This window comes from Hordeum vulgare, chromosome 7H, assembly GCF_904849725.1.
Source record: "Hordeum vulgare subsp. vulgare chromosome 7H, MorexV3_pseudomolecules_assembly, whole genome shotgun sequence".
Lineage (NCBI taxonomy): Eukaryota > Viridiplantae > Streptophyta > Magnoliopsida > Poales > Poaceae > Hordeum > Hordeum vulgare.
This window is the reverse complement of record NC_058524.1, coordinates 188,597,369-188,616,851: the sequence shown is the minus strand read 5'-3', so window position 1 is coordinate 188,616,851 and position 19,483 is coordinate 188,597,369. Positions and strand designations below refer to the sequence as shown.

The window sequence follows — 19,483 nt, the reverse complement described above, 5'->3', positions numbered from 1 at the left end:
GTATGACCGTGACCACGGGTTTTGGATCCTTGTGGGTGAGGGAGTGGGAGGATGCCCTGCGATTTCCAGGCTTCAATTCGGTGCATTAGTAGTTGGAGATTTGGTGTTATGGGTGGCGGTTTTAATCGTGATGAAAAGGCCAAAAGGCCAGCTGCCGCATGCGCGGCATTTGCAGCACGAAGAAATTCGGATGGCTCATGCAAATTAGAGTAAATTAATTTCTTGCGGATCGAAAAGCTCTAGGGCGCGTTTGTGTTCATGCAAATTACATTAATTTCTTGCGGATCGAGGAGTTGTATGCGTTTGTGTTCATGCGAATTAATTGGCTTCCCGCGAATCAAAGAGTTGCATGTTTTTGTTCATGCCAAACAAACCAAGCTTCTGGCCTAAGTATTGTGGCGTGATCAAGTCGGTTCGTGCATGCATGCCGCTCTACGCGCCTCACGCTTCTCACGTTCCCTAGCTACTACTAAATACAAGTCTTTTAAGATATTTCACTAGAAGTCTACATACAAAATAAAATAAGTGAATCTATATTTTAAAATATGTCTATATACATCCGTATGTAGTCTACTAGTGGAATCTCTAGAAAGACTTATATTTAGGAACAGAAGAAGTAGTTGTAGTTCTAGTTGAGCCAACAAAAACAAAAACAAAACCACAAATATAAAATGAAAAAAACTCAGAAACGCCCACTTTCAATTGCAAACCAAAGAAACCGTCCTGGCCTTCCCCTTCTCCTACGCGTCAAAGGATTATTATTATAAAAAAATAGTAGTTGTAAAAACAGTGTTGAGGGAAAGAAAATAAGTAATCGATGCAGTAGAATATTGTGTTGTGGCACTGCATGTGCCACCTGGCAGCCATGCATGCACATGCATGCGTAAGGTATGAGCCCCACACGCAATATTTGGGCTTGGGAAATAACACAAATCATGGAGGAAAAGTAAGACCGACCCAACCCAACCCAAGAGAATAGAATAGATGCCCTTCTTTCTTTTGTGGCTTACTCAATTTCAGATGAAGGTTCGTTTATGCCCGTGGTGTGGCTTGCACTAGGCATACAAAGGAATAATAATCTTACATTGCATGTGTGGTTCTCCCATCTACTACGACCACCTTCTCTTCTTATCTTCCACAGTGCATCCGTCTAACTACTTGCTCTGTTCACAAATATAAGTTGTTTTGGATGTCTTAAACGGACTGATCCTCGAAATACACCATCATCTTTCGGAGTGCGCAGTCAATATTATGTTATATTCAAAGAAACAAGTCAAAGAATAAAGGCTTCGTCCTGGTTTCGGCTTTATTTTGACTCCTTGTAGGGGCTCATGACAGTCCTGAACAATATATAGACTGAAATAAACAAATAAAACACAGTAAAGCTCGTATCTGTATACGTCTGGTTTCAAGAAAAAATAGAACATATGGTGAATTGTAGCACCGAAAGTAAGAAAATAATATCACGGCATGGACGCACCATCCTCTCCACGTAAACGGTATGAGCCTATGGCCGAACGCGGCGACGGCGGCGACGAACACAACAAGAAGGTTCCGTACGTGCACCCATGACAGGTGCACGGTAAAAAGAAGCTTGGTCTATCTCGCAAAAAGAAAATTAGTTTTCTTAGGACATTTGGGACATGACACGACGCATGGTATTTCTCTTCTGGCAGAGAAGAATGTTTTCTTTTCCTTTTTTTCACTCCCAAAAGCGGCGTAGAAAGTCTCTTCCATCGTATGGATGCGGATGGAGATGGAGAAGAGAGCATGCATGCATGGGAGTTTTCAAAAAGATAAAGCTCGGCTTGTTTGTTTAGCATGCATCTGCATGCTTGTCTCAGAAGAGCAACGAAAAAAGGAAAGCAAAAGGAAGAGGTGAAAGATTCCACCGCATGTCATTGCTCCTCGAGCCTTCCTTTATCTTGCCCTAGATGCTTTTAGATTGGTGCCTCCCCGTTCATCCAAAACCCATACCCCATAGGTCGACAAACAAACCGTGATCCTTATTTGTCTTTTATAATCTTTTTCCCAAAAGGAAACTAGGCAGGATAAAAATGATGTTCGCTGAAAGAAAAGATGGCCCCTCTTTTCACCCCGTTTCCTCACTTGAAAGACGGCCTTTTTGATCGGTTATTATCTCTCCCATGATCATCATTACAGAGCTGTGCAGATGAATGATCATGCGCCTTCGGATAGTACGTACTATATAGATTATCCAAGCGAAAATTGAGAATGGAAAAACTAAACAAATATAGTCTTTCAGAACTGCCCGTCTAAACTCGGAAGCTGAAATTTTTAGGTGGTTATTCATTGAAGAGATACTATACATGGAAATGCCACAAAAAATGTGCATGCTAAACCAGACAAATAAGGTTTTCACCTAGCATAGTAAGAACTTTCTATTCTAATCTGTGTGCGCCCATCTCATGCTTGAAAAAAAAGAATGGAATACAACAGTTCTTCATCTCACACAATCACTTGGCTAGTACTCCCTCTGTTTCTTGAAAAGAAAAGAGAACAAAGGAATCACGTACAACATTATTGGCATGGAGGAAGAAAAGAGAACAAAGAACAATTGCTTGCCGAGGACATGGGACCGAGAAGGCTGAGGACCTTCAAATTTGAGAACTTTTGGGCTTCTATGCACGGCTTTGATGATGTGGTACAAAAAGCCTAGGCCGAGCGAGTTAAGCACATTAATCCTTTTTCACAAGCTCAAGAAAATGGTGACGCGCCTCACAAAATGAAGGAGATGCCCACCTCCATGCAGCCCTCCTTGTCATTCCCCACCTCGACATCGCTCAGGAGAGTAGGTTGCTCTTCCGTGAGGAGCGTGATCTTCGGACCCGACTTAAAAGAAGGGTAATAAGTCTAGCCGTCCTTGAGAAATCACGCAAAAAGAGTGTGCTAGAATCGCAAACATCAAAAAAGTAGATGTCAACACCAAATTTTTTCCATCGTCGGGTCAATGCACGAAGAAGAAAGAACCACATCCATCCAATAATGAAAGACCAAGGGTGGGTGACCGAACACAATGCTAAAGAGAGAATAATTCACGACCACTTCTAGCAAGTGATGAAAAAAAGGAAGCGAGAGCACGAAGGGCTTCAATTGGGAGGAGCTCAATTTGGAGTCACATGACCTCCACGGTCTCGGCTCTCCCTTCTCTATTGAGGAGGTCATCGACGTGATTAACAATATGCCTAACGACAAGGCGCAGGGGCCGGATGGCTTCATCAGACTCTTCTTCAAGAAGTGTTGGGGCATCATCAAGCACGACCTCATGAGGGTGATTCAACGCTTTGACTCTCTCCATACCACAAACTTGCAATTGCTCAACTCCATAAATATCGTGATGCTTCCCAAGAAAGATGGAGCGGAGAGCATCGTCGACTTCAGGCCCATTAGTCTCATCCATGCGATCGCCAAGATAATTGCGAAGGTGCTCTCCATCATGCTTGGCCCACACATGTCTGCCCTCGTGTCCAACTCTCAAAGTGCGTTCATTAAATTGCGAAGCATCCACGACAACTTCATGTATGTTAAAAACCTTGCACGATGTCTGCACAAGAGCAAGAACCCCTTCCTCCTATTCAAGTTGGACATTCGCAAGGCCTTTGATTCTGTTCGGTGGGAGTTCTTGCTTGACCTCTTACGGAGGCAAGGTTTTCCAAGAAAAAATCGAGAGTGGATTGTGGCTCTCCTTTGTTCCTCATCTTCGAGGGGCCTCTTGAAAGGGGTGGCGGGGCCCCCCATCAAGCATGGCGAGGGACTTCGACAAGGAGACCCATCTCCCCTCTCCTCTTTGTCATTGCTATTGACCCTCTAAAGCATATCATCGACGTGGCGACTAGGAAGGGCCTTCTACATAAGCTTCACGAGAGAGGGTCATGGTGCGTACCTCTCTATGCGGATGATGTGGTTGCCTTCGTCGCGCCAATAAAAAGGAATGTGGACAACCTTGCGGCTATTTTGAGAGGTTTTTGGGATGTCACCGGCCTATGCACAAACTTCAATAAGAGCTCAATGGTGCACATCCGGTGCGCCAACCTCAACTTGGCCCGCATCACCGAGGGGTTGCTGACTACCAGGGCTTCCTTTCCGCTCGATATTTGGGGCTCCCACTCTTAGTGTGGAAGTTGAAGATCGTTGGCCTGCAATTTCTTGTGGACAAGGTGGCAAGCAAATTGACAACCTTTGAGGGCCAGAATATCAGCACCATCGGGCGTGCGGCTCTTGTCAAGTGGGTGCTCGCTTCTCAAGTGGTCTACTTCATTACGCCGCTTGTCTTCCAAACTTCTATCCTGCAGAACATTGACAAACTTGAGCAGGCCTTTGTGTGGTTAGGGTCCGATAAGACAATCACAGCAAAATGCAAGGTCAATTGGGACTCGATGAGTCGGTCGCTTGCTTATGGTGGACTTGGGGTCCTCAACACCAACAAGTTCGCGCGGGCCCTGCGTTAGCGGTGGCCTTGGTATGAGTGGAAGGAGCCCACAAAGTTGTGGGTAGGGAGTGGGTACCCGTGCGGCGCGGAAGACCTCGACGACCTCGACTTCTTCTATGCTTGCACCACCATCACAGTCAGGAATGGTGCGAGGACTCCATTTTAGGACTCCCTTGGCTTCTTCACCTCAAGCGTAAGGATATCGCTCCGCTCATCTTTGAGTCCTCCTCCCGAAAGCAATGGAAGGTACAGGAGGCCCTTAAGGAAAACGTGTGGATCCTCAAAATCAAACCGCCTGCATCGTTTCCGTCGAGCATGTCACGCAATTCTTCAACCTTTGGATGCTTTTGCATGAGGTGCACCTTAATGAGCTCGTCGAGGATGATATTCTTTGGAATCACACAGAATTTGGGCAATACTCAGCGGCATGTGCCTACAGGGCACATTTTTTGGGTTTGGTTCTCTCCCCATGGACCAAATGGTTTAGAAGGCTTGGGCACCACCGAAAGTCAAATTTTTTTTTGCCTAGCTTGCGCTTCAAGACAGGATCTGGACGGCTGATAGATTGGTTAAGCGTGGATGGCCAAACTATGGCCCATGCCCCCTTGCAGGGCGTACAGGAATGTGGTCCACATCTTTTCTTTAGATGTCGTTATACTCTCACGCTTTGGAACTTGGTGAATCAGAAATTCCGCATCCAAAACTTCGACACGTCCGCCTCGCACTTGTTTGACTCCGTTAAGGCGTGGTGGGCGAGCACGAGCGCCGTGGGCATCGTCGACCGAAAAACAAAGGCATCGATCACCATGATGGTGTCATGGATCATTTGGAACGAGCGTAATGCAAGAGTGTTCCGGCAAAAGAGCGCACCTCCGCAAATCTTGCTCAACTTCATTATTGATGAGGCCAATCTTTGGATCAGAACCGGGGCAAAGAAGCTAGGGTCTTTCTTATTGCGCGAATAATTGCCACGCCATAACTTGGTTGTGTGTTGTAACAAACTCTTTGTCCTCCTTATTTAATACATGAGGCAAATATTTTACCTCCGTTTTAAAAAATGGAGGAAGAGATCACTGTCAGCATTACAGTCAGTTTAGAATAGTAGAAACCTGAGAAGTGACAAGCACAAGGAGCCACCGCAAGCTTTCCCCCAAAGTCTCTCGTGGATCATGAGAACAAGAAGGCATGATTGCCAGAAACATGGCCAAATCTGTCCTCCCTGGTTAATTAATTAAACAAATTTACTGCCGCTAGATCCACAGCACTGGACAGAGCTAATAACCTTAATCAAATGCCCAGCCCTGAGGACGCAGCAAGAATCTCAACTTGCTCTTTCCATCACCACCATTCCATGTGGACCTATCCATCACAGTTGAAATATAAAAAGAGGACTGGGATTATCTGCGAGAGCAGCTACTAAACTCCACCCCACCCGTGCTGTAGCCTCGGCCCGCCGGTCAATTTGTCATCCATTGGACTGGGCTCGCTGCCTTTTCTGTAACCAGCGCCTACCTTTTGCGTTGAAAATGCAATTTACCAGCAAGTACAGTACCATACCAAGAGAAAACCCTGCACAAGAGAAAAGCTGGCGTTAAACTATTTTCTACCTCTCCCATCAATGAAAGCCAGGGCCTTGCACCTCACCTGCACGGGTTTATGATGGCATTGCATTGCCGCTGTGCGCCTGTGCCTCTACTCTCTAGCGAGTAGATCTGCTGCTCATGTTTTGCTGCGTGTACTATTGTACACAGTGTGGTACTGGCCTAGTTGGACTGCAAGCTGGAGCTGGACTGACTGGTGCACGCACAAGTCACTCACTGCCAGTGCCAGCCAGGAAGTCCAAGGCTTCAAGTACGGCTGCTCACGGTCATGGCATGGCTACAAGAACTAGGATCCAAAAATGACTTCATCTGTACTTCTCCAGTCCATGTGCTGCATTTGGTTTCACTCTTTTTTTATTAAATCAAACTAGCTGCACTTGGAGGAAAAATGGATAGAAACCGTGTTCGCTCTGTGTCCTGGTGAAAACTGTAGCGCAGCTAGTACGTATAAGAAAGGATCGAACTAGTAAAGTGCCTCTGCTCCTTGTGTCAGTCAGCACTGAACAATGGCCACTCCTGCCTTCATCACATGACCTGTTGCATCCGGTTGGTACATGGCAAGCCCTGCACTGCATTGCATTACACCGAGGAATTCCATTAAGGTCTACTGTTGGAAGATGCCATCGTTGTCAGATGCAGCTCTCGAGGAAAGTATCAACAAAGTTTCCAAATGAGATCGGCAGGTAAAGAAGCATTTGTATAATGGAGACATGGAGTGGTAGGCTAGTAGTGATGGTGTGACAGTGTCAATGTCAATGTGGTCCATGGAGGGAGAGGGGGAGAGAGAGAGATGTGAATCTGCACAGTGAAGTTTTATGGCACATGAATCGCAGGGCACAGTGAAGGATCAGTTTGCTTACACTGCATGCATGCAGGCAGGCAGGCAGTGCACACACACACAACCGCATTGATGACCCCCACCATTGAAGGCCGTGGCAGCAGGAATTTGGTGGTAGCCATTTGCTGCGTTCATGAGCTTTGGCTGATGCTGGTTCCGGTTGTGATGATGCGGCACGTTTTAGCGAGCTTCACTTGCAAAAGAAAAGAGGCCCACCATTCAGCTGAGAAACTGGCTTCTTCATGCGCTGGTCCCAAGCCCCAACATGAGACAAGCCTTCTTCATGTGCCAATACCTGCATCTGCATGTGCATGTGCATGCATATCCACCTGATTTTTCTTCTCCATTCACAGCTTGCAAACGGTGACCAGAATTTACCAGACGTTTATTTCTGAATTTACCAGCTGGTTTCCATAGGCTGTCGCCATGCTGCATAAACAACCCCAAACTAATGCAGAGCGACACAACTGGAGTACTACGCTTGACTTTAGTATAAACATTCCAGCCTAAGATGTACATATATCATCAGCTCAGGAAGCAGCCATGCTCGCTTCCTGCTCCGCGAAGGGGCCAAACGAACCAACACTAACTGGCATATGTCTGCGGAAGGAAATGCGTCAGCAGGGGAAGAGGATAGGGCATCCATCCCGCCGCAGCTTGTTGTCGGAGAGGTCCAGCTTGCTCATCTTCTCCTCGCACCACAGCAGCTGCTCCTTGCTCAGCTTTGCCATCCTCAGGACCCTCGACACCACTTTGATGTCCGTCAGGGCAAACAGCAGCTGCACTTCCTCCATTGTGGTCGGCCAGGTCTTGCTCTTCCATCCCTTCTTCTTCTTGAACAGCTCTTTCACCTTCATCTCCTTCTGCGCGTTTGGAGATATATATGCATTAGCAAGAAAAAATACTGTATCATGAGAACGCTTCAACTGCACATATGTTGACGTCAACTACCAATACCCGTGTAAATATATGCTTCAAAAGTGCATTTCATGCTCGATGAATGTCACAGGTGCACTAGGAAAAATGCATTCTACCAATAGGCGCATTTTAGTAGTAAGTATAATCATTTAACCAACACGGTGAAAGGTAGCGACAGAGAACTGAAAAAATACCGGGTGATAAACAGAATTTATTTTTAAAGCCTTATTAGGACAGGAGTTATTAAGTTAACCTTATCCAGAGAGGATTGAACTTGCTGAATCGAACTTCCAGTATGGCCATGAACACCCATGAGGACACTGCTCTTTTTCTTGTCCTTCTTCAGGAAAACACGGAAAGTTAAGATACACTCCTCTAATAATTTCATGAGGTCAGGTGCCAAGATTGATGGTTCCATTTGGTCTTCAGCATTATCTTTCCCGTCTGCAACTGAATAGATAAAACAGGAATGAAAAGCGTATAGCAGTAAGTATGTTATACAAGCAGTAGTAGATGGGTGCTGTAACAGCCCGGATGCAAAGATAGAAAAAATAGCTCTTAAATATAAGCACAATATAACAGACAAAAGCTTACTTCTCTGTATCAAGGAAACAAAACTACGATGCAGCAAAAATAGAAACATGCAGGGTATTGCACTCAGGACTTGCCTTACTGGATGATCAAATTAGAATCAGACCAAAGGATTTTTGTTATGGGATTTTACACACTACACATTGCACATCAGTAAGAATCCATCACTCATTTAGCAAAAGCATTATGGGAATAAAATACTTTATTTCAACTAACACGTTAGCTGCAGCATCTAGTTAATAGAATTTTAACCAAGTCCTGGAGCCAGTCCAGACTGACAAAAATCTTGGAATTTATATGCAACCAATGAGGAAGTTCATGGGCATGGCAACTGACATATCTTAAATTTGCAGGTAGAATGCTCCTAAACTTCTCTTGGCCCCTTAGCCATAGGCTGTGCACATGTATGGATCTTAAAGTAGGCAACATGTGAGTCTTAGGGTTCAAGTGTTACCATCTTCCAAGTTATTGAATGATGTTACAAAACTGACTGGCCACAGATGAATGTGAACAGAAAAAATCCCAGATTCAACAACCGTACATTATCAACCATTAATGGTGGCACAGTGTACAGAAGATTTAATTGGCTTGTAGCATGTGCATTATGTGTACGCCATTCAATGATAATCTACTTACTGTCCTATTCACCTAGTACTAGCCAAAGAGAACCACACTCAAAATAACCTGCAAAGGGACCCAGGATGATCTCATTTGATATGACAAATACAATCCATGTATAATTGTAAACAAGATGTCTGAGATCTACCAACCATTCCCCTACAACATAGTAAAGCTTAACCATTTCCACCATGATTAAGACTGTAAAGGAAGTAAGAAAAACTAAAGTTGATGCAAATTAGCTTGTACTTATGGGGACATGAAGAGGAGCCTTGGCGCAGCGGTAAAGCTGTTTCCCTTGTAGAAATGCAGGGAAAGGCTGCGTATAATGGACCCAAAGTGGTCGGACCCTTCCCTGGACCCTGCACAAGCGGGAGCTACGTGCACCGGGCTGCCTTTTTTTATGGGGGACATTTCCATCATTCCATGTATAGAATAGCATACATATAGCAATTTTCAACAGTAGGAATCATGCAGCCTCACAACAATATGAGAACTGTCTCGGCATGAGCTTTATCACACCATTTTTTCAGATACAACTTCCTGGATATCAACATGGCTCCAAGAGTGATCTTTGACCAGTAGATTCCACTGTACTATATTTACAACAACAACAACAACAACCAAGCCTTTAGTCCCAAACAAGTTGGGGTAGGCTAGAGGTGAAACCCATAAGATCTCGCGACCAACTCATGGTTCTGGCACATGGATAGCACGCTTCCATGCAAACCCTGTCCATGGCTCGTTCTTTGGTGATGCTCCAATCCTTCAGATCTCTCTTTACGGACTCTTCCCATGTCAAGTTTGGTCTACCCCGACCTCTTTTGACATTATCAGCACGCTTTAGTCGTCCGCTATGCACCGGGTCTTTTGGAGCCTTGCGCTGAATATGCCCAAACCATCTAGACGATGTTGGACAAGCTTCTCTTCAATCGGCGCTACCCCAACTCTTATCTCGTATATCATCATTCCGGATTCGGTCCTTCCTTGTGTGGCCACACATCCATCTCAACATGCGCACCTCCGCCACACCTAATTGTTGCGCATGTCGTCTTTTAGTCGGCCAACATTCAAGGCCATACAACATTGTGGGGCAAACCGTCGTCCTATAGAACTTGCCTTTTAGCTTTTGTGGCACTCTCTTGTCACAGAGAATGCCAGAAGCTTGGCGCCACTTCATCCATCCGGCTTTACTTCGATGGTATGTTGACCCCCGTCCGACTATCATCAACTAGCACCACGTCGTCCGCAAAGAGCATACACCGTGGGATATTTCCTTGTATATCCCTTGTGACCTCATCCATCACAAGGCAAAAAGATAAGGGCTCAAAGCTGACCCCCGATGCAGTCCTATCTTAATCGGGAAGTCATCAGTGTCGCCATCACTTGTTCGAACACTTGTCACAACATTATATTACATGCCCTTGATGAGGGTAATGTACTTTGCTGGGATTTTGTGTTTCTCTAAGGCCCACCACATAACATTCCACGGCATCTTATCATAGGCCTTCTCCAAGTAAATGAACACCATATATCTCTCCATAAGTTGTCGTACCAAGAAAATGGCTTCCATGGTCGACCTCTCAGGCATGAAACCAAACTGATTTTTGGTCACGATTGTCATTCTTCTTAAACTGTACTATATTTATAACAAGCAAAAATTTGGAGTTACTTCTCAAGACCAAAATTACGCCTGTCACAAACAATACTATATTTACGGTGTATGCTATTCATGTATCCAAACTAAACAATTGAACAGATATTGTGGGAGCCAAAGTTTGACTGAATAAAATCCGAAAGTGCATCCATTTGGGCTAGAGGAAGTACTAGGAAACAATTATTAACCATATACAATGTTCTTATGGTGGTAAGGTGTCCTAAGGCAAGCACTCACCGCCTTGACGCCTAAGCGTCTAAGGTGGTTAAAATTCTAAGGTGCTGCCTAGGCGCCTTGCCGCCTAAACGTCCAAAGCAGGATGCCTTAAAAACAATGCCATATGCACCTTATTCGAAAAGTAAGTGGCATTTAAAACCAAAACTACTAGGCATGCTTTCACCGTAAGTGACATTTAAGATATGACATATTCGCTGAAACATCCAAGCTGTTACTCTAGTACCAACTATACCAACAAATGTACATCAGAACAGTTTTATATCATATTGAACATCTGAGCTGTTCTCCGTTCTGAGTTTACTTACTCATACTCAATGTATCCACAAACCATTGTGAATTCACTACCAGTATTTTCAAAATAAAATTTTCTGTTACATCTTAGTGCCACGTTCATGTACCAAATGGCAATACTAGTCTACATAATCAGATATAATGTACTTAATAATGTAATAAATTGGACAAAGAAAAAAACAATTTGATATAAGATGTATCGGTAACAATAGAGTTTATCTTTCAGGTACATGGCAAAATAAAATCATTACACCAAACAGGTAAGATTTTGTTGGGAGGTCACAACATACTATATAGTATCTTCAATGCTATCCATTCCCACGCCCTCGGGGTAGCTATCAAACTTTGTGGTGAAAGTGAAATGAACGAACACACTCTTTTCTCAGTCCAGAGCTCGCGGGAGTCCCGTCGATGGCCTTATGAGATTCCCATGGACCATCCGGTGGCTCCAAAACGTGCACAAAGTCAGAATGAAACGAGCTGGACCCAGTATGGAGATTGGGTGAGTCTGCAAAGCTGGTAGGCAGGGGCCCTGATGTTGAGAGAGGGACATTACAAGTAGACTTGAACGAGACAAACAGACTGAGCTAACAAAGTGCAACGAGTGGGAGAGGGTAACGTGGCGCAACTATAGTTATCGAATCAAGACCGTGGATGAAGATTAGAAATTATAGATTGTCAACTATGGCATTTAAGTGGAAGCTAGTTTTGATTGCCGCTGCAGCATTAGATCTTGGTGGGACGGCTGAGAAAAGGAAGGCTCAAAAGATATTAGTGTTGTCCCATATTGGAAGTTTGTGTGCAGTACAAACCCTATAAGTCCAAATACCAACGGTTTTGGACGTATCTATGGCGACATCCTCCCCTGACCCAGATGGACCGGATCCCAGTCATCTAGCTTCGTCAAACAGCCCCTGCCTCATAGACGGCTTATGCCTTGTGTCAAAGTAAATATAGGCAGTAGTACTTCTAAATCTGCAATGTGCATAAGCCTTGTGATGCATTCCACTGGCAAACAATTATGTAATGCACAGAGTCGATCATGATGTGTATTTATGACTGTTTGGGCTTGTCACTGCCCACTACATATATCAGAACTCATAAGGCTAAGTGCAGTTTGTTGGTTGTCACTGCAATCCATCAGAACTCAAAATAAGACGCTGATTCTTGACCAAGCAAAAAATAACAGCTATTAAAATAAATTGCAATGTAGCAACACAAATAGATTAAATAACAAATCAAATAAGTTGCCACGAGGACTCAAGAGTTGATTTAGCATCAGTAGTGAATTTCATTGTCAAATGAAAGGATACGTTTGTGTTAAAAAATGAAATAACTATAATTCAAGTGTCATACCTTGAAAAGTGGGAACCTGAAGCAATTTCGACAAGGAGCTCCGTGAACGTGCATATATCTCAAAACGTGAACCTTGCTCAAATGGTTCATTCTCAACAAATCTCTGCAACAGAACCTGGAACTGCTGAAATGCTTGAGCAGCACAGCTATAGGTGGTGGGATTCTCTGGCTGTGCTGCCAGTATCAGACTCAGGTGCATGTAAGTACAATGAATAGCCTCCCAGCTTAAAGAAACTTGTGCGACATAAGCAGTCTCAAGTATTTGGTAAGGGTCATCCTCGCTCTGCTGCTGCTGATGAAGATTCTCACAGTCCTCCTGAAGCTCATCCCTCCTTTTGAATGATAGACTGCGCAAGGTTGATGCCAATTTTGATGCTGATCTAGGCGACTTTTTTGAGATGTTGAATGACCCTGGGAAATTTATTTATCAACCATTAGAAAGTTGAAAGGCATGGTTTGTGGATTATCTGCACTTACAGAATAGCAAACAGATCGTCTTATTTGATAAGATTTTATAAGTGCATAAGAGAAGCATATTACACAAGAAAGAGGAGGTGCAACCCTCAAGTCCCAAATAACAATCTCATAAGCAGCAATACATGCAGATAAGAAACAGTATGCGCTTTAGTGACATTCCAAAGAGTTATGAGTACAGTACATATTTTTTTTCAGTACAAGGAGAAAGACGACAAAAGTTTTATGGAGGCAACCTACACTCAGCACGAAAAAGGTGAAAATCATGAAATTGCTCAAACAACTGAACTGTCAGAGATGACAACTACTGCCATACCAATGATAACCGTCGGCTAGCATAAGAATCTAAATATGGTTGACCATCAAAGTTCATAACATGCTCGGTCACCCTGTAGATTTTCAGAATCTATCATAAACCAGAAGAAAAAAAAGATGGTGGACACTTCTGGATGGGCTAATTAATGCAGTTATGTAACAAATGAACAGAGATAACTGAAATGGTACTTCGAGACTAATGTGGAGCCAGATAGCAGCAACAAATAGAACACATTTTGTGGCATACTAAAGATAGCAGATGCCAATTTTATCTGCTATCTCACATAGAGTACAGATAGCAGATGCCAATTTGGATGCTGATTTAGGCGACTTTTTTGAGACATTGAGTGACCCTGAGAAGTTTGTTATCAACCATCAGAATGTTGAAAGGTGTGGTTTATAGATTATCTGCACTTTACAGAGTAGTAACAAAGCGTCTAATTTTGTAAGAGTTTATACACGCATAAGAGAAGAGTATTACGCAAGAAAGAGGAGGTGTAATCCTCAAGTCCCAAATAACAATCTGATAAGCAGCAACACATGCAGAAAAGAAATGGTACACGCTTTAGTGATATTTGAAAGAGTTATTTATGAGTACACAACATATTTTTCAAGTGGAGAAAAACGACAAAAGTTCATGGAGTCAGCCTACACTCGGCACCAAAAAATAAAAATCATGAATCTATCATATACCCAAAAAAAACGATGGTGAACACTTCTGGACGGGCTACATAATGCAGTTATGTGACGAATATAGAGCGATAACTGAAATGTTGCTTTGAGACCAATATGGCAAACAGGATAGCAGCAAATCAAACCACATTGTATAGCATTCAACTCGACACGCAAAAACTCTGAGCAACCATACAAAAGACTAGAATGTGCTATATTTTTCACCATGCAGATTTTTCAAATCTATCATTATACTAAAAAGGAAAATCGATGGTGTGCACTTCTAGGTGGACTAAATGGTGCCGTTACTTAGCAAAGAAGAGCGATAACTGAAATGTTGCTTTGAAACTAATATGCCAGCCAGATAGCAGCAGGAAAGTAAAACACATTGTGTGGCATTCAAGTCAAACACGCAACAACTCTAAGCAGCCATACAAGAAACTACAATGTGGTTATAATTTTCACCTGGATCCTTAAAGATCTGTGTAATCATGTTATCAAACGCCACCATTCTCTGAGAGTACTTATCATAGAGCGAGTCGAAGCCACATAGCGGGAACCCTTCACCGACGTCGGACTCCATCCACTCCCTGGAGCTACTCCCTTCCTCCTCCTCCTCCTCGTCCCCATCCTCCTCCACCTCAGCATTCTCATCCTCCGGGATGAGCACCATGAAGGTGTTCTTCCTCATGTCCTTGAGCCTCCGCTTCACCTCGTTGGTGATGAAATCGTCGTCCTCGTCCTCCTCTTCCTCCCCAACCTCCTCCCCCACGTTGGCCACACCGGCCCCTGCGGCCGCCTCAGGGTTCTCCTCGAAGACGTCACCCTCCAAACCCACATTCCCGGGGTTGGCCTCCTCTTCGCACTCCAAGGCCTCTCCCTCACGCCTGGAGCCCTTCCGGGCCTTGCCAAACTTCTTGAGCTTGAAGAAATCCATGACCCGGGAGCTCACTCCTAAAGCCGGAACCTACCCTCCCCCTTTGCCTTTCCCCGGTTGGTCCAGAGGCCGCGCGCGCTCACTTTCGCCTCTCCTGCAAGCAGCACGAGAATCGCCCGGTGCGTAAAAAGGACCCGACAGGGACGGGAGAATAAAACGAAAGGGACAGGAACAGGAGCGGCTCGCTAGAACCCTAGCGGATCAGCGGCGGCGCCGCCCGGAAATACCTCGCGGAATGGAACGATCTGCGGCCTGGGCTCGCGGGATCGGCCGGTGGAGAGCGGCGGCGGCGGCTAGGAGACGAGATCGAGGCGCCGGACACCGGGGAGAAAACGGCCGCGCCGACGAACCTCGGGACGGGAAGCTCCACCCCCTCGCGCCGGCGATTGGGCCGTTTGCTGCGGGGGCTGCGGCGCTGCTGGTTCTGATTCTGCTGCTGCTCCTCGTGAGCAGCCTCCCTCTCTCGCCTGGTGGCCTCGTGAGGTTTGGGGGCTTGAACTGGCACGGCGCGTCGCCGACCTGTTCCGTTTTGGTTTTGGGCGATGCCTGGAGTGGTTTAACCGCGGGGTTAGGAGGGGTTTAGGCGGCGGGGTTTGAATCAGGTTGGGGGGTTTTACCGCTTTACGGCGTGATTAGGATGGTCAAAGCGGGGAGTGTGTGTGAAGTGCATCGGAGACCGGGCTGAATGGTACGACGCCTGTCGTCGTCTCGTCTCCGCGAATACAATAGCAGCGAGCGGTCGAGGACTGCGGCAGGCTGCTGACGCTGGGGCTGGGACCCTGAACCTGTTTTCCCTTTCCTTTTTCAGGGGTCACGGGTTCTCAGTGCTCTCCTCACCACGGCGGGCCAAAATTTCGGGTTTTCCTTCGTGAAAAGTTCATTAGGATTTGACCCTGCTTCAAAAAAAAAAAAAAAATCGTACCCTAGGAATATTAGGAGTAGGGTTAGATAGCATACCGTCGAGACCTTCGACGATAGACAATTCATCCAACTGATGGCTGTCGTGACCTCCGTTCGACCCTACCGTTATAGGGCCCGACGGTAGGCTGTCTAACCCTATCGTCAGGGTCTTCGGCAGTAGGGCTCGCGCAGTTATAAGCTCAGGGGCTGGTTCGCTCATCCCTATCTTTTCCCCCACCCCGCCGCAGCTCCAACTGACGGCTGCCGTGACCTCCGTTCGACCCTACCGTCACAGGGCCAGACGGTAGGCTGTCTACCCCTACCGTCAGGGTCTTCGGCAGTAGGGTCCGGGCATTTATAAACCCGTGGGGCTGTTTCGCCCACCTCCCATCTTTTCCCCACCCCGCACGCAAGAACAAAGAATTCTCCTTCTTGCTCCCTCTCCCATCCCCTTCACTCCCTTCCTCGGATCTTCTTCGTTTGTTGACAGTTTTTGTAGATCGAGATGGCTTCGAAAATGGAAAAGTAAGCTCTTTCAATCCCTCCAATTAGTTTTAGTCAAATAGCTTTCGATTCGATCCATTATTTGCTTCAAATGAACCCTATTTTTTACTAGAGTTTCAATTTGGTTGATCCTAGGGTTATTTAGGTTGATTCTATATGATGTATGGGGTTGAATATGGACCCTAGTAACTAGGTGAAGAGATGCTATGTAGTTTGAAGATGAACCCTAGTTCATGTTAAAAAATGAATGCCATATGATATATGTTGGGGGGATTCTAACTAGTGATGGATGATGTAGTTGATGGATGATGTTGAATGGATGGATCATATATTGCAATGTTTGAATACAATGGATTTTGGTGAATTATGCATATGCATATTTACGTATTTTTGTACAAATGTTGAATACATGAATGAATGATGTTCAAAATAAAATTGAAAATGGTTTAATGATGTTGAATGAATGATGTTAGTTGAATATGATTAATTTGTATTTATCGCTTATGATGGTTGAATGTGATATGAATGTTTGTTGAATATGTGAGAATTGACGAAAATGATATGATGCATGTGCATATGACTTGTTCATTTGCAATTGTTTTAGGAGGCCTCCCCTTGCGGACAACTTGAGCAACTAAGTACACCTTGCTTGATCCTCTGTTCGACAAGGGTCATGGCACACGTTTCATAGAGAATGGAGTGATAATTACTATGATCCAGTTATTGAGTCAAAGCTTTTGATTCGCTAAAATAAGTTACCAAGTATTTGCGTCTACATTTTGACAGATGCTCTTGTCACTGCGGATGAGGGGCCACATGAAGGCTGTTGAGATGCGCTACTCGTTGTACTTCAGGAGAGCCCGGCTGCTCGGTTTCGTGCTGTAGTTCAAGCTTTTGTCGCCGAAGCTCGTCCACTCAGCTCTCACAACTTTGATGAACCGGTGGCGGCCCGAGACGCACACTTTTCATCTCCCATGTGATGAGATGATGGTGACCCTCGAGGATTGGGGGATGATCATGGCCCTACCTATTGAGGGCCATGCTCTCACTAGGAGACTGGAGAGGAAGAACTGGCGGGGTAGGGTTATCTCTCTCATCAGTGACTGTCCCCCCACCTCCCGCTAAGGATAACCGAACATCCGGTGTACCGTTGTCCTGGCTTTTAAGGTACCAGAGCAAATGTCTGGACGATGCCGATGGTCGGATCGCAGAGTGGTACGCGAGGGCCTACGTACGTGTGGTATCTTCTCACTGAGGTCGTGTTTCCAAACTTCTGAGGAGACCCTGCCCTATGTATGTATCTCGACTTCCTCGGCAATTGGGATGCACGGTAAAGCTCGGGATTTGCCGGCCTCGCGTACCTATACAATTCGATAAGAGAAATATCACATTGTTCTTTTGTATACGTATTTATGATGCTTTAAATTGTGTCATCTTATCATCAATTGGTGTTTGTAGCTAGATGACGCAACACGGGGGGGCGGAAACAAACGTCCAGTATATGTAGATTTGTCTAGGCCCTCTCCATTTGGATGTGGGAGCGAATCCCGACGGGCCCTCTTGGGAAAATGGAACGACGTGCATAGACGTATTATGGCGAAGATGATGGCGATACTCGATATCGGACCGTCGCGTACGCTTGGGACAAGGTGAAGGTGTACACGATGAAAGTCAGTGCATTGTATAAGGTCTTCACCAACGAGCTTGATGCTCTAACGGCTTACCAGGTATACGAACAAGCTTACCAATCTTTTTGACGCCACTTCCATGGGAGCTTCCATTTTTTGTACTTGGTTAATTGGTGGTCGTATCATGAGCGAGAGTGGGGTTTGAGATGAGCGTGATGTGCGACTAGGACAAGCTTACTTGGCGGTGCATTGTACCCATGATTTGTGTGTACATCGTCGAGTGTCACTTGCAAGAGCGTGTGGCCATGCAATTAGGTATGCTCCAACATACCCCACGAGCCTTGTCCAACGACACCGGTGGCTCCGACCTCCACTGGTGAGTGCATTGTTCTCTCTTTCCATGTTTTTGTTTCATTTGATGCTCTTATGATGTTTTATTATTTCTTATGCCTCGAGGAAGAGCAGGCAGCGTTGTCAGTCGATCATATATTGGGGACATGAGCATCGAGAATACGTGCGAGAGTGAAACAAGAGGAGGTGCCACAAAGATGGGGAGAGGAGAGTGCTTGAATGGGATGACTATGCGCATCACATGCAGTGGTACGATGGTGGCGGGAAGCATCATATGCGCCTCAGGCCCCAATGGACGACAACAAATGTTGAACCACTGCATGAGGATGACTCCGAGGGTGAAGCCTCATACTTGTGATCTGCATTGGGGTTTTCCCCGAAGAGGAGGGGATGATGCAACACAATATAGATAAGTATTTCCATCAGTGAGAACCAAGGTTATCGAACAAGTAGGAGGACCACACAATTTCCCGTCTTCCACGCCTACACACGAAAGATCACACACTTGTGCCCAACGCAGACAAGAGGGTGGCCAATCCCCTTGAACTCATTACTTGCAAGCAATAAGTAGTGTAGTTGGATAGTTTGGTAAATATAAATAGAAAATTAATAAAAAGTAAGTAAGAACAACAATGTATTTGGAGTTTTTGTAAATATATTTTTGAATAGACTCGGGGCCCATAGTTTTCGCTAGAGGCTTCTCTCTCATAGAAAGCATGCAGTGGGTAAACAAATATTTGTTGGGAAATTGATATAAAAGTGTGTAGTTATGCAATATTTAATCATGGCAATGATCATTACATATAGGCATAATGTCCGTAAACAAGTAGACCGACTCCTGCCTGCAGCTACTACTATTACTCCACTCATCGACCGTTATCCAGCATGCATCTAGAGTATTAAGTGAAAACAAAGTAATGCTTGGAGAATGATGACATGATGTAGAAAAAGTAAATCCAATTAATATGAATGAACCCAATGTTTTACCCTTAGTGCCAGCAATACAATACGTTCCATGTCCCTTTCTGTCACTCGGATTCAGCACCGCAAGATTGAACCCACTACAATGCACCTCTCCTACTGAAGATAAATCAATCTAGTTGGCCAAACCAAATCAATAGATCATAGAGAATTATGAAGCTATT

The 19,483-nt window shown here is 45.0% G+C and overlaps 1 protein-coding gene and 1 long non-coding RNA gene across 2 annotated transcripts in view; one reads left to right on the top strand and one right to left on the bottom strand.

The window, feature by feature from the left end:
- Positions 1-19,016, top strand: part of LOC123412888 — a 36,739-nt gene extending 17,723 nt beyond the window's left edge. Inside the window, exon 3 of the long non-coding RNA XR_006613623.1 lies at positions 17,146-19,016. This is a non-coding gene — a long non-coding RNA (uncharacterized LOC123412888). The remainder of the gene's footprint in view (positions 1-17,145) is intronic.
- LOC123412887 lies at positions 7,254-15,485 on the bottom strand. Its single transcript, XM_045105849.1, has 5 exons — positions 15,183-15,485; positions 14,484-15,049; positions 12,558-12,968; positions 8,061-8,257; positions 7,254-7,752 (listed from the first exon to the last, which is right to left on the bottom strand). The coding sequence occupies exons 2-5, from the start codon at positions 14,953-14,955 to the stop codon at positions 7,507-7,509; spliced, it is 1,326 nt and encodes a 441-aa protein (XP_044961784.1). The 5' UTR covers positions 14,956-15,049; positions 15,183-15,485; the 3' UTR covers positions 7,254-7,506.
- Positions 19,017-19,483: the final 467 nt, after the last annotated feature.